General features: G+C 28.7%; 2 protein-coding genes across 3 annotated transcripts in view; one reads left to right on the top strand and one right to left on the bottom strand.

Annotated features, from left to right (window-relative positions):
- Positions 1 to 25,026, top strand: part of LOC113514576 (complexin) — a 374,606-nt gene that overhangs the window by 237,802 nt on the left and 111,778 nt on the right. For both annotated transcript variants that reach the window (XM_026898682.3, XM_026898683.3), the window contains one exon: positions 15,547 to 15,629. In XM_026898682.3, the coding sequence (XP_026754483.1) occupies positions 15,575 to 15,629 (55 nt within the window). In that variant the 5' untranslated portion in view covers positions 15,547 to 15,574. The remainder of the gene's footprint in view (positions 1 to 15,546; positions 15,630 to 25,026) is intronic.
- On the bottom strand, positions 20,850 to 25,013 carry LOC116412824 (uncharacterized). Its single transcript, XM_031908275.2, has 2 exons — positions 24,810 to 25,013; positions 20,850 to 22,313 (listed from the first exon to the last, which is right to left on the bottom strand). Exons 1-2 carry the CDS (start codon positions 24,924 to 24,926, stop codon positions 22,002 to 22,004), a joined length of 429 nt encoding a protein of 142 aa, XP_031764135.2. The 5' UTR covers positions 24,927 to 25,013; the 3' UTR covers positions 20,850 to 22,001.

The following is a 25,026-nucleotide window of genomic DNA, read 5'->3' as shown; positions in this document are numbered from 1 at the left end:
TGTCCTAGATCATTAAACTCCCTTAGTTGTCTCTTACGGTACCCACGGGAAGGAAAAGGATGGCACATTCAATGTCAAGGCCACACGGCTATAGCTATATATATATATATATATATATATATATATATATATGTATATGTATATATATTGTAAGATTACCTTTTGAAGTTCTTAAAGCAATATTGATGTCACACTTTTATATGAACTTTTTAAGATTGTGCACCAAATTGATACAAAGGAATTCTTATCTATCATTATTACTCTCCTTCGTCTGTCCATCGGTTAGCAACTACAAGATATTTTTCTCATTAAAATACTTTTGTATCCAAAGTAATTAAAAACTTATTTGCAAATAATTTTATTTATGAAACCCTTGACCTGTGACTTTGTCTTATATTTGGTTGGTTTTATTTTTTACATGGTATATATTATTTTTTCATTATTATTACAAAAATTAATTCCGTATTAAAACCTGTAATTGCATGTGTAATTAATTTATTAATTTAATTATAATTGGACATAATGGATTTGCCGTCCATTATGTAAACCCATTACTCATTACTAATTTAATAATGTATCTACGTACAATTGTGGTGACAGAAATATGAAACAGGATTAGTAGCTACGATTAAAACTTAATTATATTTTATGACAAAAATTTCGAAATTATATTCAAAATAAAACTGATTTTAATTCTGATAACATTAGTATAAGATTAACACAGTATTTATGTATTCTTGAAATAATATAATTTTCAACCCACTTCAAAAAAGAAGAGGGTTTTCAATTTGGTTGATTTTTTTATGTTTGTTACCTCATAACTCCAACAAATATAAACCGATTTATAAAATAGTTTTTCATTTAAAAGAATATACTTTCAGATTACTTTCATAGAAATTTTGTCAAATCGTTTTAGTAGTTTAATTTTTAAACTGGTTTTGCCAAAATTAAAGCCTTTTTTGTGGAACACAATCTTAAATTATGTTATCCTTTAATTGTAAATAAATTTAATAAAATATTATTTATCAGAAAGGTAACTGAAAAATTGAATTTATACAAAAATATTGGTGTCATCTAGTTTCGAATTTACAACCACAAAAGACAATTAAACCATTAACTTCTGATGTTTTCATTTTCCATTTGCCATAAATATTGCACTGTTGTTTGTGATATACATTTCTATTTCTACCACATACCTTTGTTGTTGTATGTATGATATCTCGACAGTCCGGATACTCACCTAAATCATTTTTCCGATTTATCCATCCCCAGGAATATGATAACAACTGGAGCAATCTCCTAAAACAACCCAAAATACACCGTACTGTGATAGAAATAAAATTCATTTTACTTGCAATATCGAAAGTGCTTTTAGAAACAAAATTGTTTGCAAAAAATGTAAACAATTCGTACGCGGTACGAAATAAAGATCCTTTTCCTTTGAAAGTTCAGCAATGTCGTTCAGAGACCAAAATATTTAAAACACATAAATTCCAGGTGGAAGTTACAATCAATCTTTGATTTTCTCTATCCTTTTCTGTCTTTAGTGAATAGAATTAAAGTGAAAGAGATGGCAGAGGTGTAATCTAAAAATAATAGAAAATGTTACGTGTCGATATATTATGTAAGAGATGGGTAATGTTGGCATATAATTTTTTTATATTTGAATATCGATCATAGCACTGCTTGTATAAATTCGAACAAAATGGTTCTGTATTAGTTTGAAATCATTTTAAACTTTGTACAAAAGTCGTTTGCTTGGATACCTCTGTACCATTCGCGTTTTTAACAAAAAAATTGTGTTTGCATGGCTGTGTTTCGGTTTGAAGGGTGGAATTTGATAGTTTACAGGGCACAGAGGCTTATAAATAATAACTTAGTCCTCAGGAATGGCAACACATAGGTATCATAGGATAAATAGTACACTCTGTTATCTCCATGGTAATGTTCATGTCTATAGGCGACGGTTATCACTTTTGGTCAGGTGGGCCGTCAGCTTGTTTGTCATTTTAAGTTGCATAAAAATCTAATAATTTTTATATATTTTTTTCAGTTAGTTTTCACTAATTCTTCTGGTAAAATCTAAGAACACAGATGGCGAAATTTCAAAGTGACCTTTAGTAAAGGACAAAAGATAAGTTATGTTGATTACAATGAAGATGATGTTTTAATTCATTGATAAGTTTCATAAATAATTTATTAGTACACTTACTCACTTAATACCGTGACTTTTTAATTATTTTCCATCATTGGAAGATGTAAAAAAGTCTCCTTTTATCTCCTGTTACTTGATTAGAATTATTTTATTTACTTCCGCTGACATTAGTATGTGTATGACTGCCAACACCCTCACACAGTTACTACTAGAAGTTCCATAACCTTGCATATTACCAATCAATCTCCGATTGCCATTTTCTTCACGAAATTTGACATTATCTATGTCTTTAATGCAAAACTCAATTTTTAAATTGAGTTCTGTGTGGATAAATTCTAAGTATTGATATTTCAATTTCGATATTGAAAATATAATTATTCTGCGTGAATAAATACTTAAAAAATGTTTATTTTTTTCCTCAAAGAAAAGTTCAGTAACATAAAATAACAAGATTACATGAAGCAAAGTAAAAAGACAACAATGGACAATTCTATCGTTAAATTGTGATCTTTTTCAAGAAACTTGTAATCCACACATTGTGATCTAAGCATTTCTATGATCCGTGTCCAGAATTTAAAGAAGTTATTGTTTTTAAATATCCTTGAGAAATATCTTTGAGATGTTCTTTAATCTAATAGCGAAATACAATAGTAGTTTATGAAAAACATTGAAAATTCATTTTCCTAAAAGTATCGACGAAATTTATAAAAAAATTAATATGGAAATCACTTTTTTCACACAATATTTTTTTCAATTACACATCGTTTTTGTTAGTTCCTTTTGAAGTCAATAGGATTACTTTTATAATGACATTTATACAACATATTAATAATTGAAATGTCTTCTCCCTCTTTTTGTTTGATTTATACGATCAAAAAAAATATCGATTTGATGACAAATTCACCACTTATGTAAAAAATTATTCTAAAATTTTTAAAAAAGTTTGTATTATGAAGTCTAATTATTTTAATAAACAAATTAAGCAGTTCTGACAAAATTAAAACCATCTGGAGCATTATAAATAAAGAAACTGGAAGATCTAAAATAGCCTGTAATCAATTTACAATAAATTATGATAATAAATTAATAACAACAACAAAAGATGTAGTTAATATTTTTGAAGATTTTTTTGCTAATATTCCGATTGATATTACATCTCATTCATCTCAATCTCGAGCAAAAAAATTACTAGAGACTAATATCGGTTGTTGTTCTTTAAGATTTAAATTTTCACATGTTAGCCCCTTTCAAATAAAAATATTCAAACAGCTAAATTTAAAAAATACAAGACCTTTTTCTGTAAAAGTAAGTATTTTTTGCCGATTACACATTGTTTTTGTTTAATAAATGTATTGATAATGGTGTTTTTCCACATTTAATGAAATTTATTAATCCCACATTTAAATCAGGAGATAATTGAAATGTAGACTATATCTATTTTGCCAGTTCTAACAAAAAATAATGTTAAATATTTCGATAAGAATAACTCGATGACAGTAAATCAACAATAATAAAGCACATCGATTAGAGGTCACAGGATGCACTCAAAGGCATTTGATTGTGTGGATCATAAAACGCTTTTGTACAAGCTCGAACATTATGGTATAAGAGATAATGATCTAAAATTAATGAGAACTTATTTAGAGGATAGGGTTCAAACTGTAGATATTGACGGTGTAAAATCTAAGACTCTACCACACGACCATTTATATCAGAACGCATTCAATTAGCATGTAAATTGTGCTATGTTATTAAATTGGTTTACTGTAATAACCTATTATTAAATTCCAGCAAAACAAAGTGTATAAAATTTACAAATGTAAGACTAATAAATACACAGTTATTGCTTAATATATAAATTTTGTTAATGATAACCCCATATTTCAAAATTGTTCTTTCGTATAAATACAAAAGAGAGCCATTCGGTATGGGTTCAAGAGAGTGTCCTTTAAAGACTCCTCACAGTTACTTCACAATACATTTATGAAAATATTATGTATACACGACGAGTTTTAAAAAACTCAAAGACTAATACAAGTGCCATCATATTTTTCTTTAATTGCTTATATTTCTGCATTAAATCACAGAGAGGCAATTCAAATCTTATATTAAACAATGGTTTGAATACACATTTGAAAACTGGAAATTGGGAATTTTATTTCTGTCAAGATTAAGAGAGAAATTATGTATTTTTTAAAATACTTGAAATCTTTATTTTCATATATGACAAAATGTCCAGACTTGTTCGAGCGCAGTGATGGCTGGCTCATCCGTCATACTCGTGAACGGGTGCTGCTTGTAGGGACTGGTCTGCTCTAATCACTATGACTGATTTCCTCTTATTAATTGTTTAACCAGTTGGTTATGTATTCAATTTTTTTTTTTTGAGTATTTAATTGAATTAGTGCTAATTGGTGGTTTGTATTCACACAATTAAACTTAAAAATGTAAAATAATAATAAAATTATTTAAAAGAGTATCACGCAAGTTTCTTGCTCGTTCTTCTTGTGATGAGACAGCTTTCCGAACGAGCGGTAAATTAAAAAAAATGTAATGACTTTTCAAAAGTGCTTCAATGTAAGTTTATTTGAATAAATGATTTCTATTCTATTCTATTCTATTCTATTCTATTCTTAACAAAAAATACTCGAATATTTCGATAATCTACTTAATAAAAATGTATGATCACCTTACCTGTGACAGACTATTTTATATCAGAACGCATTGCAGAATCTTATCTACGAAGTCGTGATTGTGCTATAAATGCTAATGATGGTTTATGCTAAGTTTAAGAGAGAAATTATGTAATTTTTTAAAATACTTGAAATCTTTATTTTCATATATGACAAGCAGAGTTCGCTATTTATTGGTTTATGCTGGCAGAAGGATAATGTGGATACAGTAAGATTAATCGGCTTATCGTGACATTTCACCAGAAATTCGTAGGGGGACTGCATGAATATTCCTCATTACTAACCCCCCTTCGTAAGATTTGTGTTAATTACACAAGATGCCTTTCTTTATATCTTGTATGTTATATCTTTACGTTTTTGATAAGTCTCGACAACTGACCCATTTAAACACCAAAGAAGTCTTAAAAGTAAATTATAATTTTATTTTATTAAGGCAAAATTTTTACCGGCACCTTCGTCTGCGTGGTCAGTTGTGTCAATAATAAACTATGTCTTTCTTTATCTTAAACCGTACATACCTAATTGTATGTACGTACTTAATATTTGGTATGCCAAATTATGTCACCAAGAGATAATAAAAACCAAATAAAAAAACAAAACAGAAAAAACGAACAAACTCTTTCGCAAAGATAACATTATAAGCGTCTATTATTTATTAGCTAATGAGTTACGGAGTAATTATTAATGTGTATTTTATGTACTTATCTTATGCTGCTATATAGCAGCATATTGTATTTGTATATACAAATACGATTAATATGGAATAAAATTTATTTCAAATAGAATAATAAATTAGTTTTCTAACCTACACCTAGTTTTAAAAACAAAATTCAATGTAGGGCACATTGAATTCAATATAATAGAAAAAGATATCAACATTTGTGTACTATGTACAATTGTACATTCAATAAATACACAACCCGAGTGTAAATATATTTTAAGTTATGTATCGATACACGACACGCGTCACTCTGCAGCCTGTTGACCCATTTCCCAACTGAATCAACTAGGGTTGTCAATGTCATTCCTGAGAATTGTCGCTGTACATTGAACAATATAACTTCTGATATTATTTTCTCTACGTTTCATAGGGATGGGCGTTTTTCCTTTTTAATATCTTCTTATCTTACATTCTTATCATACAGTCGGTCCCATATGGGTAAATAGAGAGGCGTATTTACATCATATTGTAAATACAGACTATATTTGTGACGCCTTAAAAGGATATAAAAGGATATTAATACTATTTTTCATTATAAGTCATATTAGCAGTACACCCAAATTTGAGTTTAATAAAATATTATATTATACTATAGTTTTGCTCACGTAAAGCACTAGATGTATAAAGTAAAACGGAATATCTTTAGATTAATTTTAATTCCGGGACTTGAATGAAAAATGAATGAGTATGATGAAAATATATCAAAGATGTCAAAACCTTGTGAAATTAAATGGTAAAGTACTTTGTGATTTTGTCATATTTATTTATTGGGTACTAGCTCTTTACCCCCTACTTCATGTACGTGGATTTCAGAAGTAGAAATATCAGTGGAATAGACTTCTAAATAACATGTCAAGGTAAAACATATACCAGTTTTAAGTGAAACCTTCAGGATTACAACTGTGAGAATCGCATCCGATTTCGTACAATAATTTACGTTATTCTTGAACAAACATACCTACAGGTAGAAAGACAATATTTCTAAAAATTATCGTTTTGGCTTCTATTGCTTTTATTAAGATTCCTCATTTTTTTTTTTTTTAATTAACTCTCATGTATAGACATCGTTAAGTTATAATTTTATTATATTAGTACAATTAGATATGGGGTTATTACTTTCATACCATATCGCAATTAATAAATTATATATACATATTGGCCACCTTAATGGTAAAAACAAACAATATTTCTCAAAAACGGATAATACCGTTGACCCACATTAAATATAGTGTAGCATTGTATAGCCACACCCGGTAACGTTCCTACGGATAAAAATCTCCTGACAGACAATAAAGTTTCGTTTTTCTCAATTTCGTGCGTAACACAAAAAACGTGACATTAACGTGGAACAAAAAGTCGGCAGCCCTGGAGAATTCACAAAACACCAACTGTCACTTTGTGTACGCAAAAAAAGCCAGCTTTTTGCTGTCGCGCAATGAAATGTTATTCAAGAGCGTCGGATGCAGTTACGTTTGGAATAAGCTTATATAACAGTAATATTTTATTATATATACATTATATACGAAAAATGTATGTGTAATAGATTGGAAATGATTTGGTATTAAATGCAAAATTGAAATGACACATTTATATGTAAATCAATGTCAATTTACCGTTTCTTCTACATTATTCATTCGCTCATCCTACTAATATGATAAATATTATTTGAAAGTTTATGGGGATGAATGGGTATTTATTACTTTTTACTCAAAAATTACTGAACGTATTTGAATGAAATTTGTTGTCTTTATTCATTAATCCACATGAACAAGCCGCGTAAAACAGCTAATTCATAAATTATTTTACTAATTTACCTTGGTTGATATCAGTATCACCTATTATAGGAAGTAAGAGAAAGATGTGGTAAAAAAGATCTAGAAAGAATACCCCTTGAAAATATCTAGAGTCTTAGTATCAAACTATAATTAAGAAGAGATTTTATAAGTGGTGGAAATTATTTGTATTATTATCTACAATTGCCGGACACAGATTAGCTAATTTCCTTTCAGTAGTCCCTTTGGCACGCCATCTAGTATCTGTTCTTATATGCGTTTAGTAAATTAAACACCCCACACAAATTAGAATAGGATATCTTGTTCTGTATAACCTGCGAAGTTCTATAGGTCTTTCGCGCTAAAATTTTACCACCCCCCTTATTCGTAAAAATGTGAAAACTCTCATAAACCTATTCCCAGCCATTGAACTGTTTTATCCTTTTCTTTTGTCCTAAATTCCTAAGTTTAAAGAAAGTGACAAAACATTGTAATTATTAAAATAGGTTTATAGGAGGTTTTAATTTTTATAAATAAGTATATTACTATCAGTGTATTATATAAAATTCTGTTATAATTAGTGTACAGCGAAGTTTTAAGGCACCCATGTCATCACACCTTTATTTTCTGGGCCGACTGCCTATATATAAGAAAAATTAAGTGGCTGCATATCTGTAGCCATCTGTTAAGACTAACACAGTGACAGTTATATATATCATTTGATATACCAAATGCTCCTTCAGCATGAACATTTTGAGTCTCAATTTTTATATAACATCTTAAGATCAAAATCTTTCTATTGTTGTTGTTGACAGTTTGACCTAAACACACAATGTACATTTTATTCTGCAAAAAGATTACTAAACTTGTGAAAATACATACACATGCACGCACACACACACACACACTGATAAACAAGGAAATATTTTATAGACACATTGAAAATATTTGAATTTAGAAAGCAAAATCGCACAAACAGCTGCAATTGTTATAATACATGAGATCAACACATTAGTAAACGTATTACGATTTCTAAAAATATTTTGAAAATCAAATCATAATTAAAATCATAAAATCACGAATAAGATTGGGATAAACTGCGAACCAAATATATAAAAGTATAAATTACTTCTTATGTGCTATCACTGTAAATTGTACCCAAATTAATTTATCTAAAAACATTAAAAGGAAACAAAGAATAAAATTTAAAACTAACTTTGTTCGATAATCCACATGGAGTAAAGTAAGTAGTTTTTCCGCTAAACGTGGCAGCTTTTAAATTTTTGAATAAAAGTACTTTTTCTAACTATAAATTATTTCCTCTATGTTTCAGCAGTCTTTGTTGAAAACTTTTTATTCTTCAAAGAAATTGAACTTTTTACTTTGGTATCTAAGTTAGTATAGTTAAGTCTTGAGTTTTTCTTTGCAGTTTCTGATGCTATACTTATTTTTCATATCATATTATAAAAAAAAAATGAAAGAAATAATAATAATGTGCAAATAGAATCAGATAAGAAAATGATAATATATATGAAAGCATAATATCGTAGTTCTCAGAAATGGCATCGCATGAGGGGTACCATGGACATAATAGTGTATTCTGTAATGTTTGTGGTGCTGTTAATATCTACGAAGACAGTTACTACTTTTCATCAATCAAATGGGTCATCAGCTTGTTATAAGTATCATAAAAAAAATGTTAGAGTGGTTTTTAACCCCGTCCATTTAGGAAACCATCGTAGTTAATTCCTAGCAAATTTTTCACAATGGGACAACTGACCGGATTTTATCCTCATTTATCGCCCCTACTTGCACTCCGCCAGCGTATACCAATAGCGTAGACGGTGTTATCATTCCTTTTGCATCTCCGCAAACTTTCAGTTCGTTCAGTCCATTGTAACCACATAAAAATTCCAATATTGCTGTATTTAATTTGTTGGTATATTTTTTATGTAGAACCTAACCTATACCTGATTGACCTATAATAAATATGACCAACACTTAGACTGTCAATCAATCATTTATAATTAATAGAATATATTATTACACATAAATCATAGTTTATGAAGCAGTTAAGTGCTTACTTGACACAAATTACAACACTACGTCCTAACTACCCAGGACATCTACATTTATAGCACTTAAATGGATAATATTAATGACATTACTACCTATTACATAGGACGTTGAGTTAGAGCCGAAAGTTGTTCAAACCAAGTTGGTCCTAGAATGAAATAACGGTACTAATTATGCCTCAATTACCATTTGAATGGGCTACTAAAATATCATTTTATTAAAATTAAGTGGTGAAACATTTCAAGTTTGTAGGCCTATATTAAAATTCTGATTTGTTAATTTTAATGTTTATGGAAATTATATGATTTTGAATGATATATCTACATTCAAACATAGGTAGAACAATCATATAATGACAGGTACTTGAAATATTATTATAAAAGTTATTATTAGGGCATTGTATGCCTAGATTGTGTGTTTATTTTTTCAACGTTTTTTACTTAAAAAGATTTAAATGAATTTTAAAGTAAAGATGGATCGATCTCGAGTCTGGATAGATTTTGATATGTATTATAAAATATGTGAATTAGGGTTAAAATGTCTATTATATATTTTATAATTAAGAGTTTGATCTATTTGCGTACTAACTATACTAATTCAGAATATCTAAACGTCTTTATAAACAGACACATCTGCGTAATACCTTTATGCTTTTTAATAATGACTCCTATCAAAGGATATATAATAGTTATCCTTAAAATACATAAATCTACTCAAGGTCATTCAGATCAAATGACTTCAAAGTTACCTGTTCTGGTTTAACAAAAGGGTGTAAATCCTCACAAATACTTTTCTAACGACATTTTAACGATCATCGTGGTGCGGCCATCTGCTCAATACGCATCGATACAAACGACATTTAAATTTTGCTAAAAACTATGTTACCTCCTATAAATAAATGGACGTGACGAAATTACCAAACAACTGATTAAAAGATGAATTTTTAACAGATTATAGCTGGCATATTTATTATATTCCAAATTTCAAAATGAAAAAACGAATATGGGAATTAGAAGGCTATCTGTTTAGTACACTTAGTGCATGCTTACTTCTATATTTATTTATTTTTTATTTTCATACAATGCTATCTAAAACAATGAGGATCCACGATCATCGTAGTTGCTCTTCAAAATTTTACATTTTGTTATTATGAAGGGATTATGCTCGTTAAAAAAGTTTTAAAACTTTTCATTCATTTTTTATAGCTGTAGATTCGTTTATGTCTTTGTCACAGAACTGTCGTAAAATGTAAGCAAGCATTATTTTGGATAACGAGATTTTATGCCTTAAAAATAATTTTAGAGAGGAAACTGCTTACTTTTATGTCTCGCCTTATGAATATTATAATATCATAATACTATATGATGTTATATAGCTAAGTATGATACTATGCTTATTAATTTTTAACCGACTTAAAAATTAAGGACATATTAATTCAATTGTATTTTATGTATATGTTGCTTGAAATCTTCGCCTATATTAAATCATCCAAATAATGGATATTTTTTTCTACAATATAAAACTATTTAAATATAATTATTTAAGTATATTAAAAATGAATCTTAAGTCGCTTTGAAGCGGAAACGAATTGATGAAGTTATCGCGTATGCACAAAATATATTTAAATCGAATTGAAAGCCTTTGAAGCAACTACAAGATTTCTATGAATAAAACTGCTTTAATTTGAAAAAAAATCGCACATAAAATACAGTTGCCGTTTTTTTTTTAAGTCAGCTAATAAATAAGCATAGATATTTTAGACTCCAATAAATCAATGGACAAAAATATCATTAAACATTCCTTCCCTTCGACATTACTTCACTTCGCTAATTAATCAATGTTCCCAGAAACTTAGGGAGACACTTTTTAATTAGTGGCAACGTTACTTTGATTGATGGATATAAAATATAGTAGTTCAATAAGTTATTATACCTATTTCTTAGGAAGTAACATTTATGTTAGTAATATTTAGGTAACGTGTTTTTAATAGGTGATAATGGTATAGTAACCCCATCTATGCTATCGGTATACACTGGTGGGACACCAGTGATAGATGACTGATGAAGATAAAAGCAGGTCAATTAGCCCATCCTGACGAATTCAACTAGAATTGGCCACGATGGTTTCCAGGAGGAATCACATGGAGGTCGGCCTGACAGGATATATTACCAGTAATGAGGCTATTAGACCCCATTACTAACAATCCCTTTTCCCCTTGTAGGTACTGTGTTAGAAAGTTGCACCTTATATAAAACTGTTTAGATTATTATAGACACACTGTGCTGACCAGCTAAATTGACGTTTGACTGAATAAACTTCGACACGTATTTGTTTTAATCGAAACAAAATATGCTATTTTTACAGTGTTGCAAGTGATTGAGTTAAAAGCTTTCTAAATCGGTACATTTTTTAAATTTAAATTGGGAATTCGGAGTGTAACTTACAAATTAATATACATGTATTAATTAAAATGGCGGCCATTTTCAAAGATTTAAAAGCAAAAACATGTTTTAAGTTTATACTTAGATATAAATTCGGAATGATGCTTATTTTTACTCTCTTTTTATTTAAGAGTTTTCTCTTGTCGGTAAAACTAATTCATGCATTTTCCTTAAAGCGGCTCATCCCATGCTATATATTACGATTACTTAAAATCAGTTAAAATAAGCATTATTCCGAATCATTTCACAAAATCATTACGCACTGTTTATTTTGTTTTTGAAATACATTCGTCAGTATTCTGTATCAATTTTATTTTTCAATTTAATTTTAGTAGAATCACTGTGTGTGGACGTAATATTATCTTATGGCGAATCATTTGTATGAAGATTCTCTACTCATACAATCTTAAGTATTACAAAAATTATTGATAAAATTAACGTCATGAAATTAGTTTTTTAAATATAATTTAATATGTAATATATATATTATTTAAACTCAGCTAAAATTAAGCATTTACAAATAAGCACTGAAAGCAAAAAAAAAAAACAGATGATTGTAAAAATATACCAGATCTAAAAGGAGATTGTTTTGCTATCTGTATAAGTATGGATATCTTCGTCGTCATGGAAACCGCGTCTTAGCCTACTAGCGCCATTGCGGTACTCACCCTTAACTATTTCAACCCTCTATTTGCCTTGAAGTCCGTAATAACTCCGATAGATGTCGTGTTTTAAATCTCTATTAAAATTTCTGACATATCTATTACAAGATAGAAAACATTTTAAATACTATTACATATACATTTTATTATTTATAAATAATATAGATATATTATATATATATTGGAAAATATTAATTAATCTGAAGAATAATGTTAATTCATTATTTTTATTTGTAAAGATTTTAATCAAAAAATTGTTTGTAATAATAATTATCAAAAGCGGTTCATAATTTACAAAGATGTATGATAATAGAAAAATAAACCAGGTGAAATTTTCTCACAAAAAGATTTCATTTGCTTTGGGAGTTGCATTTGGGAGTGCTATTTGAATAAGTGCAATTTCTTAAATAAATCAGTTTGAGCTGTTTCCGAAATAAAAACTATTTTGCTTAATAATGGATAAAAATAGTTACGTAAGAAGTGAGTAGTACCTAGTCAGTGCTGAATTGTGACCTGGAGCGATTTGAAATTCATCCTACTTGGAAGGTCATAAAGTGTCCATAAAACTGATTTAGTGCAGTTGAGATTTAGCGCGCAGATATTATAATGGAGGAAGTTAAAATTTTGCACTTTTAAATTGCCATGAATTTGGAGTGTACTGCAAAACTGGAACGTTGGCAGCTCCAAGGATTTCGTCATTTAAGATAAATCCTTTTGCTGTATATAAGAAGTTTACGTGTTTTATTATCGTCTTTAAAATTTGTTCCAACAGTTGGTCTCAAATTAATTGTAATATTTGATATCTATAATTACACATCTTCATCACCGCTATCTGACCTTTGCTGAACATAGGCTTTCCCCATAAACTACCACAAGGATCACTTCTGAGTCGTCTGCATTCACTAACATCCATTACTTATACAACCGAATGAGAATGTTGTGTTATCTGTGTACTAAATTTGATTTAAAGCAGTTCAGTCATTTAAATATAACTGATTAAACAAGCTTGTTTGGAACTAGATGGCGCTGTGTTTGGTCTTTTATATTTCTCTAATCGTATAATTGTGATTCAAACTACCATGTACAATTATGCCATTAATTATCTACTTTATTATTGCGTAATTACTATGTTTAGTAGTATTAGTTACACACAAAAATTTTGTCTATACCTAACTTTTGTGTTATCAACTGCTATATATATATATATATATATATATATATATATATATATATATATATATATATATATATAATCACATAACATTCTCTATTATCTTTATACCAAACTGACTAAGGAATGAGTTAGATCCTTATTTACTGAGTAAATGGGCATTTTCATATTCTAAATGTCTGAATAATATTAGTAAATGGTTAAAAATACTTTCATTTATTTGGAAATATTTACTGTATATATATATATATATATATATATATCAAATAATAGGAATCGTTCTGGTATATAAAAATGCACACAACGTTTACAATTAATAATATATACCTACATATATTAATGTAAGACAAAAAGTACAGTTCTCACTAATATTATAAATATGAAAGTTATTTAATAGTGATTAGTTAAGCCTTAACGACTTAACTAATCACTATTAAATTTGGTATACACTTACTGTATAGGATGAAGAAGAATATAGGCTACTTTTTATCCCGATCAGTAAACATATCTTAACCATATAATATAATTACGCCGACGAAGTTGCAGGTAAAAGCTAGTAATAAATAATTCTGATATTTACAATATTATGATAACATACTATTTATATTTAGAAGAAATATTATAATATTACCGGAGATTACATATTATATTATAAAATAGATTATATTCTCTGCATTACCAATAAAATCTTTCAACAATTTTTTTTCTTAGTATAGCTATCCATGGTATTTCTAAAGACATCAATATCAGAGAATTTGGATATTATGTAATTAAATGAATTGAAAAGTCTGTTAACTTTCACATACATACACAAACATACCTACATTGCTCTTTCTCCCCTCAGGGTAGCTTTTTTGCCAGAGATAATTCTCCACTTTGCAACTTCAACAGAGACGGGACAATGTTCCACCGTGAAATTGTTAAGGAAAGAAAAAGGTTTTCTTATCTGAAGGCTTAAGCTTTGATCCGCCATTAAATACAGGTAGGTAATCTTTATCAGAATTAATCACTTCTTAATCGTTCTAATTTGCCTTCAGTACTGAATTGGAAAATAACTTTTTTTTACAATTCTGTTAAATTGCTTTCTTTTATGGAAATGTAGGTGTGTATTCGAAATTATTTTAGTTACAAATTCTGTTCAATTTTTATTTACTTAATAAAATATTAAGATATGATAATTTAGGTGTTTAGATGTTTGAGTGTTTGATTATTTGTTTTTCGATCGCTTTAGGAGATTGAAGAGTTTTAAATAAAATTTATTGTACCCATAATTCATGTATGTACCAACTAGAAGAAACTTCAATACTATATGTAGATAAAGTTCCGCAGTATGAATACTCTCACTGTTACGACTCATAATCTGATTATAATAACCGTCCAAAAAAAGACTATAATAATTTATGACTATGTTTCACAGACCTCTTTCAGTTGTGGTAAAACCAGTTATTTTGATATAAAATTAAAAACTTCAAATAAAAAAGGATCTTCCAAATAGGTTTTTATAACTGACGAAATTCTGAGGTAAAAAATATAAAAAAATACGTAATGTTGGTCGAAAAAAGTATACAAATTTTCTTATTATGTTGTATTATATTATATTGATAATAGATTAATAACAAATTACAAAATGTAACAGTTCTTTGTAATTTTGTAACGCTCTAAATGACATCAGTTATTAATCTAAACTGCTATTTATCAAATTAATGTATATATATTTCAAAATTAATATCTACACTAGTGACGAATAATCGATTTTGTCATTAAATATAACAATTAATTTGTCTGTATTTCACCAAACTCGAATATAAACGTATAGTGAGACGTTATATCTTAATTAACATTGTTTTTATTTCAGGTGTAAAGACTAGACAGAAGTAAACAAGATGGCGGCGTTCGTGGCCAAACAAATGGTGGGGAATAAGCTGAGCGCCGTTAAAGGTACGTAAACTAAAAAAAATGTAATATCTACCTAAGTTTACTATCTGTGCTATTATATTACTTTGTGTGTACGGAGCGAGTGACAGATTAGGTCATCATTATAAAAGCCGTCGACTGTCCACTATTAAATACAGACCTCCCCCATAAAGGAGGTTTTTGCTAGTAGTTGCCACGCTTAGCAGGCGTGTTGGCAACCGCACTTAGCTTTTGACAATATTTCAGGAGGGACGTTGCTGCCCATCTCTCTACCATTAAGTATTTTTAGTTGCCTTTTTTGTCGTCCATAGGAAAGGAAGGAGTGATTCATGCTATACTATGACTATTCGACACGACAATGTAGGTACTAAACCATAATTAACAGAGGATCAGTATATGTATTCAACAAAACATGTTTGTGAGAAAATATGAGTAACGATTGGTTCGATTTATTTTAATTTCAAGAACATTACTCTGTAATAAGATACCAATGAAAGACGATTTATGTTTTGTTTCTTCTGTTTCATATGATTCTTCCACTTAGCGTTTAAATAACAAAAATGTAGATCTAAAACAAATACTTTTTTTTCCACTCGACAACCATTCCAAAATTCGTCTATCTCCCTCTGTCTTCTTTTTTATTCTTTTTACTGCCATGACACAATAGAGTACAATATCGTTTATAGTAGAATTGGTCACATGCAGATTTTGTTCTACAAAAAAATATCGGCTTTACTTAAAATCAAAGTACAAAATCGATTTTGATTAAATTTCTATGGGACTAAATTGAAAGCATATTCTTTTAGATAAAAAAATAATATCTACTTTCAAATAAAAAAAAATCCAAATTATTTTATATGACAGAGTTCTGGGGTAACAAATATAAAAAAAAATACAAATTGATTTGAGAATCTGCTCCTTTTTTGAAGTTGGTCAAAAAAGTTAGTTTGTTCTATTCTAAACCACATGCAATATGAAATAAAGATAAGATTTATTTTTCTCCATAAATTTTATAGAAAACAGGAAGCCACATAAGGAAAAAATAACTAATATACCATATACCTACCTATATGTATCTGTAATCTTAATACGAGTATAACTTTATCCTATGGTATTGAGATAAAATGTGTACCCTATTTATTCAGGATATGACCCGTCCATGCATCAAATCTCATTCAAATCCGATCAGCCTTAAACAGCTGAAGGGACTTCAATGACATATGTGATTGTGATTTTGTGATGTGTAATTCTGTAACAGATACCCAAACATCTTTACAAATTTTCACATCCTATTAATATTATCAATGTGGAAATTCGTATTGATGTCGGTTGTTTAATCTTGCTTGTTACTTAATCGCGCTTAAATGGCTGAACGAACTTGACGGTTTTTTTTTTGTACATAAATAAATAAAAAGTAAAAACACAATTTAATTTATCACTTATCTACACACTTCATCATCTAATGTCGCTTGAGAATGAATGTTTTTTTTTCTTTTATAGGCTAAGTATAAAAAATGTATAGCAAGTACCTGCTATATCAAGCAATCAATATTATCCCAGTGATGCAATGAAACCGCTGGTAAAAACTAGTTAGTTATGTTATTATTTGTATGAGTATCATTAAATTACGTATATAACGATAGCATACAATAAACAGTGATTATAAACTCAAACTCCCTAAAACACATATAATCACTTTTTTTTTTTCATTAAATACAATATAAACGATATTAATTGAAACAAATGGCAAAGTGATTTTATTTTAAAATAAGTCCATATTGAAAAACAATTCACCCGTTAAATAGAGTCGAAACCGATTTTCATTTTATTTCGACACCTGCCAATAGTTATGCCGATTTATTAACTCTGCACTTTTATGTTATTTAATTTCTCGCTTATTTTATATTTTTTAAATTTTGTTCAATTATCACTTTTCAACAACAGGAATGGAAAACAAATTGGAAACCCTCCTGATAAAAAGTATTAATAATTTAGTAAATTTAGTAATTATACTAAAAAAAAACCAAAACACCCACGTAACCATGGCAAATAGGCAACAGCAACTCGAGTGGGATCATGATATCCATATAGATGACTTTTCTACAAAATTTACCTCTGGTAATTGTAAATATACCTATTAACAATGATTTTTAATAGGACTAACTTACCCATATTATCTGTATGTGTATATTTTTCCCGTCATCGTTGAATCCTAAACTCCTCCAAAAACCGTTACATCTACATAAATCGCTAAAATTATTTCAAAATATTTTTGGTTTTATTCTTCAAATGCAGACAAAATTAATATGTTATTTAAATTGGAGTAAATCCTGTAGCTTGCAAAAATAATAATGAAAAAAAAAAGTTAACAAGGATAACATGTAATATACACACACAAATATATTATCAAATTTCTCATAAAATATACATATGTACATACAAATATAATGGATAGATACTTAGGCATTTGGCTGTTAAAATATTCGTATTCAATAAATCTCCCATATACATATTTTTATGTCAATTATTTTCATTGCCAGCAAGCAATTTTTATTGAATATCACCGTACAAACGATAGTCTGTACTCCAGCATTTTAATTCAAAACCAACACTTTATAAATTGCTCGCAAGTTCGCTATAACAAGGGCGTGAGATGCGACAATTTGGCCAATCAGCCAAGTATGATACTTCGCAATATTATGATTTATCTTATCGAAAATCAGGAGGCAGAAGTCGGGAAACAGTGGTTTGAGGCATTGATGGGAAAGAGCAAGCTTCATGGTTTTATGCCTGTTTTGTAATATAAACTTTAGCATGGGATTTATAGAGGCAACATTTGTATTTAATAAGAACAAAGCTACCAAGAGCTCAAAGAAACTTTTATTTATGTAACTAGTAAAGTTAGATTTGGCAGCTTTGTCCACATAAATTAGTATAAAATGAAGCTTCCATATTAATCGATATCTAAAATGTGTTATACATCTATGTACATTCACATAGAAGCTATTTTTATTGAAAATAAAAAAAAACTATATTTTTTACCTTTTTAACAATATAATATGAGAAATCCCTAGGGACTCAAGAAAACTATTTTCTTACGCGATTATCTTCTTTCTTAATAAAACAAAATTATAAAACGTTAATTTACTTCATCTAAGTGGTCGGTATTATTTTGTAGCGTCATTAAAATGAAGTAGTTTTTAAATTAATCATTTTAGCAAAATAAAAATAATGAATTTTCATTGTGGTGGATCTATCATTAAGTAGCGAAATTTTTTACACAAATAAATGAAAATGGATCACAGCAAAAGATACCGCTATAGAATGCTTAAGTAATATAAAAATATCTCTGTGCTATTGGCACAAAGTGTTCTCTCTTGTAAATAAATATAAGAAACCAGCTAAGTATGAGTTGTTTACAGAACGAGGGTTCCGTATTACAGAAAAAAGTACGTAGATAAAAAAACAGATTTTTCAATAAATATATATATATATTCGCAATTACATAGTTACGAAACTATATTTTGATTAGATGGAACGAGTTACACAATTACATGTACTCACAAAGAGGTATAAAAAATAATTATGTAGTTCATTTTCATAGGACTTCAAATTATGCGTTGAAAAAAGTATTAATTTTCACAAAATTAGACTTCCAATCCTATAACCAAACACTTTAGCGAAATATGTGTATTATAAATATGTAGGTGTGCTAATTACTCTGCTATATTTATGCTAACTATAAACCAATTTCTAATGATATTTTTTAAACAAAACGTTTTATTCCACCACCATTTTTTGGAATAAAAATAAATTATAAATTACCATGTAGCAGCTGTTAAGAATCTTCAATGACTGAACCCTAAAAGCAGCCATTTTAAATCCTCCTCCACTCCACCCCCTGCTAAGCGTTTAGCTGTAAATTTCCCAAGGGCACCGGGTTTAATTCTGGAACGGTTACAGTAATACTAATGTGACGTTGTAATTAATATTTTTTATAATTTTCATTGGATTTTAGGCAATACAATATTTTGTTGTTCTTATTATTACAACGCATGGGGGGAATCATGGGCGAAACAGTATACTCTGTTATGTCCATGTCTATAGGCGACGGTTACCACTTTCCATCAGGTGGACCGTCAGCTTGTTTACCATTCTAAGTTATATAAAAAAAAAAATTGTTTTTAAATTTCAATAATAAAATATTTAAACTCTCTATGTATTTCGTCTTATACTTATTATTATTCGTTTATCTATTTTTTTTATATTTCCTAAACCTTTACTGATATTATAATTATGAGTTTATTTATTGCCTTATAGTACCCTAATGGCTTAAGTAATCACCATGAAATTAGGAGAAGAATATACGTTACTTTTTATCTCGGCCAGTAAACACATCCCGGTCACGCAGACAAATTTGCGCGTAAAAGCTAGTCGAATATGCAATTATTTATGAAATATAGTTTAATGGGTATACGAAATAATTCATAATCCTATAAATTCATTATTTTCCCCATTCGCCTCTCCCATCCATATTTTTTTTATTGTAACAGAATAAAAATAAAGCCAAAATGAATCACATTTTTTTATTTAATATTTACAGCTATTGTAATATTATGGCTATTTTATTGAAACATAACAATTTAATTAAAAATAGACATGATATTTAAATAATGCGTATAAAACTAGATTAACTACCCATAACTAATATTTATTTATATAAAAAGAAAACTTCTAATTATATTATAAAATTTTATTTTATAAGATTATAGAATACTTACTAATCTATCTTAAACTATTAATAATTTTACTTGAAACAATAGGAAGCATTTGTTACATTATTGTAAGTTTCTCTTATATACTTTCTAGCCTAATTTACTTATCTACTTATATATATTATGACTATTTTAAACAGTAATATCATACAAAAATATAATGTAGAAGATGATGTTGGTTGACAAATCAAAATCGCTAAATCTAGAATCTTGAAATTTTCCAGATGCATTCTTTGTACAGCTTAGGTGAACAATAAAATAGTAATTTTGAAAATTGTTTTTCTAAAAGAGTAAAATGGGGATTGTAAGTTTGTATGAAATTTCGTCAATTTAGAAGTTAAATATGTGAAATTTTAGATTTAGGTTCTTGCTCCAAAGCTAAAATTAATGTTTATTGGCTTTTATAGATTTTAATGAGACTTAATGGATATATATACATTTACGGCGTTTTAAGTTGAGACTCCGAGCCCCTGTGGCTTCGAGGTCATAGGTCTTTTCAAAGAGATATGACGCCGGCTAGTGGGAACCTCTGGCGATCAGAAGGCTGGCCTATACATTGGCCAATGCATTTCCATAGCCATTCAGCGTGAAAATACAGCAAATCTCCTAGGCACGGCAGTGACCTCAAAGACATTTTTTATCTTTAAGTAATATTTTAAGAGCATGTTATTAATATTTATAGTACTTAGATATAAGGTGTGTATATAATAAACAATTTTTATTTTTAGTTAGGAAGGCAAATATTTAAATTTACTTTTTTGCTAAGATAGTTGTTATATATTATAAGTGAAGTCTAAACGAAGCCGCGGGCAATAGCGAAGTATAAAATATAAGTTGACGAGCAGTGCTTACAACACAACCATATTTCAGTTATAGCAAGATATTAATAATAGTTATATTAGATATTAATAATAATTATAAATATATTACAGGAGTAATAGATTAAGAAATAAGTATTACATTAAATAAAATTAATAAATTGCCAAAATCTCTTATATTTATATATTTTAAAATTTGTGCTTAATGTAAGTCTCAAATATGTTATTATAAATTTTTCAAATGAAATATTAGAAAAACCCCATGCTGTATGTAGTCTCTCAGCAGAAAATACAGTGTTGATAATACATACTTTATCGATAACAACAGCAAATTTTGAACAAAATTTACTAATTTGTCTTCTTAAAAAAAATTATACATTTGGTCACTAATTAATATGAACCTATTTTGTATAAATGCATTTTTTATAATAGGGTTGATTAATGACAATTAAATGTATAGGTATGTATATAAATTTTAATTTTAACTGTACATATCTTAAGCAGATGAATCCGAAGCAAAGAATTACAAAAGCATTTTATATTAACCACAATAGTGTTAATTAGAAATACAACCCGTTACGAATAGTATTTACTATCGGATGTCCATAATGTATAGCAACTATGTGATTACCTTATAGTGTTCAGTACCTCACATTACTTGTATCTAAAATTAAAGGTTACTTCAAGTATATATTTGTGTATTGTATATATTCTCAATTTTGTTTGAAAAAAAATATACAATACTGCTCATTAATTAAATAAATATGGTAGTGTATCACCAAGTTATTATTTTAAAATAGAATTCAACTTGGTGAATCCACATCCATTGAATACTCCTTATTATAAAACAAACTTATCAGCACCTTTTTTCTCATTCCACCGCTCGTCTCCGGACTATATCCACTTCTATTGCACTCAGTTATGTGTGCTTTTTTTATTTTTTTACAAGAATCCGGGATTAAATTCTGTTTTCTTTTTCTACATCTCTTGCTTTGATCATTATTACGTCGTGTGAATGTATCCTCGTTGCTGTTGTGTTCAGATAATGGTGAGTGGAATAGCTTTTTACTGATTGGACGCAGATTTGGTTTCCTTATTGGCGACTCTGTTTCCATCTGCAAATTACAATTGAAATTTTAAAATACCATTCTTTTAAACACTGTCAGTGGTTTTAACATTCTTAACAAGAATTCAGTTACTCTTTATTGTATATTATTCATTCTGGTTTAGTTACTCTTTAAACATTTATTAGTTTTGATAATATTTAATAAGTAACGTTATTGGATATACGATAACTTTCTTGGAACATACGAATGAAATAAGTAAGCGCAGTGATAGAATAAATAAGATTATTATTTTCACCAATATTTTATTACTATAATAAATGCGAAAGTCTATATCTATGAATGGACTGTTGGATGGATGGATGTTTGTATTTTTTTACTCTTTCACACAAAAACTAGTAAACAAATTTGAAAGAAATCAGGTACACAAGTAGGTTACTGGCACTTACACTTATTATTTCACATGGGCTAAGCCGCGAAATACAGTATGTATAAAAATATGTTTACCACCTATTATTTTTCAATAAAATCATTATTTATAGAATCAAGAAATATAAAAAAGAGACATTGTCCGATATCCTAAAGCAGCCCCACCTACCAGGTTCAATTGTGAATTTATATTATCCAAGGACCCTAAAATACATACAAAAAGTTTTATATCAAAATTAGTACTGCGGTTTAGGAGTTCAGTGACATATACATGTACACAAGAATTATATTTATGAAGATATGAATGATGTTTTGTTATTAACTCACAGTGAAATAATAATATATCTTAGGATTGTCTTAAAAAACTGACTTCAATTGGCAAAACCAGTAATTTGGTTTATTAATTAAACGACTGAACTAATTTTGGTAAAATTTCTATGGGATCAATCTATAGGTATACCCTTTCAGATAAAAAAGAATTTTCCAAATCGGTTTATTTTACGCAGTTATGAGGTAACAAATATAAAAAAAAATACAACGAAATTTGGAACTTTCTTCTTTTTAAAGACAGTTGAAAATGAAAAAGCATGTTTGTTTTCAACTTCTTGAAAATGAACATGCTTATTTACTAGAAACTTCATCACTTGAATATTCGTGCGTACTCGTAGTCCTTAGCGCGAATAATTCGAATTTTTTTTTATACAACTTAAAATTGCAAACAAGCTGACGGCCCACCTGATGGAAAATGGTAACCGTCGCCTATAGACATGAGCAGTACCATGGACATAACAGAGTATACTATTTCACCCATGACACCCCCCATGCGTTGCCATTCCTGAGGACTCAGGTGTTATTCCTCTGTACCCAGTAATTTCCTAAGAGTGCATTCTACCAAACTTTAATTTATACACGAATAGCGCTGATAGTCTATTCCATGATCTATTCGATTCCATAATCTCGAATAAATCAAAACTCATTTTTCCATGCAATCTAACGTATAACTATACTTGGAATAACTATTCGTGACTAATAAAGTGAACGGTGACTGAAAATGATACCCGACAAATTAACGTTGTTCTACAAGGAAACGACATAAAAGCTTATATTATATCAACTTACTTTCGTTGTATTATAGTGAATAAAAAAAAATTGCTGTCATTTTGTTAATGTCAACAGACAACCACGTGGTATATCTACATTTGTTGCAATTTGTTGTCTAGTGTCTGCTTTTTCTACCTATTTTGCAAGAAAATGGCTGAAGATAAACGGAAACGTAGTTCACTATAATCGGAGAGAGAGTTACTGTTAAGTTTAGTGGAGGCCCACTATAATATTTTATATATAACATTTTATTTATTTTATACGAAAATGAAATCAAACCGAGATTACCAGTACTTAATTGTACTACGTATAGAAATCACTACACGCATTTAACAGCTTACGAATCTTAGATCATATGGTCCTGGGACGCCATTTTATTTTACTATTCTTGGAATATCTCTGTTATACCACGCAAAACAGTGGTATAATAAGAATAAGATCGTTAATCTTAGAATTGTAAATGGTAAAACGTAAAATTAATTTATTCTCGAATAATCACTTTACTACTTTAATGTAATAATAAAATTTATTCTCGGTTGGTCGAATCCGCCCTAAGGGTTATAAGTGTAGATTCCATAAAATGAAGAAATATCCCAGATCGTTAACATCTAATAGCAAGTTATTATTAAAACAGTCTGATTCATCGAGTTTGCAACTGAAATAAAAATTAATTAAGTTTTCAAGAAAATTGAACTATGTTTGAAAAGTAAAATTTTATAACGTTCAACAAAATATGAATATTGTGAAGCAAAATTACAACTTACGTTAATTTAACTTATAAGTATGGTCGTATCTATATGAGTATGATTGAATGAGTATAGTTTATTTGTATTATGTAATATAGGGAATAAGCAAAACAATTAATAAATGTTACGATACAGTTGTGTAAGTAAAATAAGGCGGTCTTATTGCTGAAACAATCTTTTCAATCATACTATACCACAATTATTAAAAAAAAATCCCTTTAAATTTTTGCAATCAATAAAAAATATATCAATAATATCATCTGATGCTTACCTCTTCACAATCCGAATTGAACTCCAATGATTCATTCATTACATTATTCGTAATTAACACTGTTAAAGTCTCTCTGGTGATTGTATTCACAGGTGTCGAGTACACGTTGTCCGCCATTTTAATTTTTTTTTTGTGTAGCAGGTAGAATTTTTGAACTTGTACCAAACACTTGTATTCACTAAGAGGGTCTGTCCTTGACTGATGATGCTTTAGTAGC

This window comes from Galleria mellonella, unplaced genomic scaffold, assembly GCF_026898425.1.
Source record: "Galleria mellonella isolate WM207_F2 unplaced genomic scaffold, CSIRO_AGI_GalMel_v1 utg172, whole genome shotgun sequence".
NCBI lineage: Eukaryota > Metazoa > Arthropoda > Insecta > Lepidoptera > Pyralidae > Galleria > Galleria mellonella.
This window is presented reverse-complemented; position numbering and strand designations above follow the sequence as displayed.

What these genes read in the sequence shown, in the direction of transcription:
- LOC116412824 (XM_031908275.2), bottom strand. Translation starts at nt 24,926, where the DNA reads ATGGCGGACAACGTGTACTCGACACCTGTGAATACAATCACCAGAGAG. An exon ending in TCAATTCGGATTGTGAAGAG is followed by an intron (nt 22,314 to 24,809) that starts GTAAGCATCAGA and finishes TGTAATTTGCAG; the next exon opens with ATGGAAACAGAGTCGCCAAT.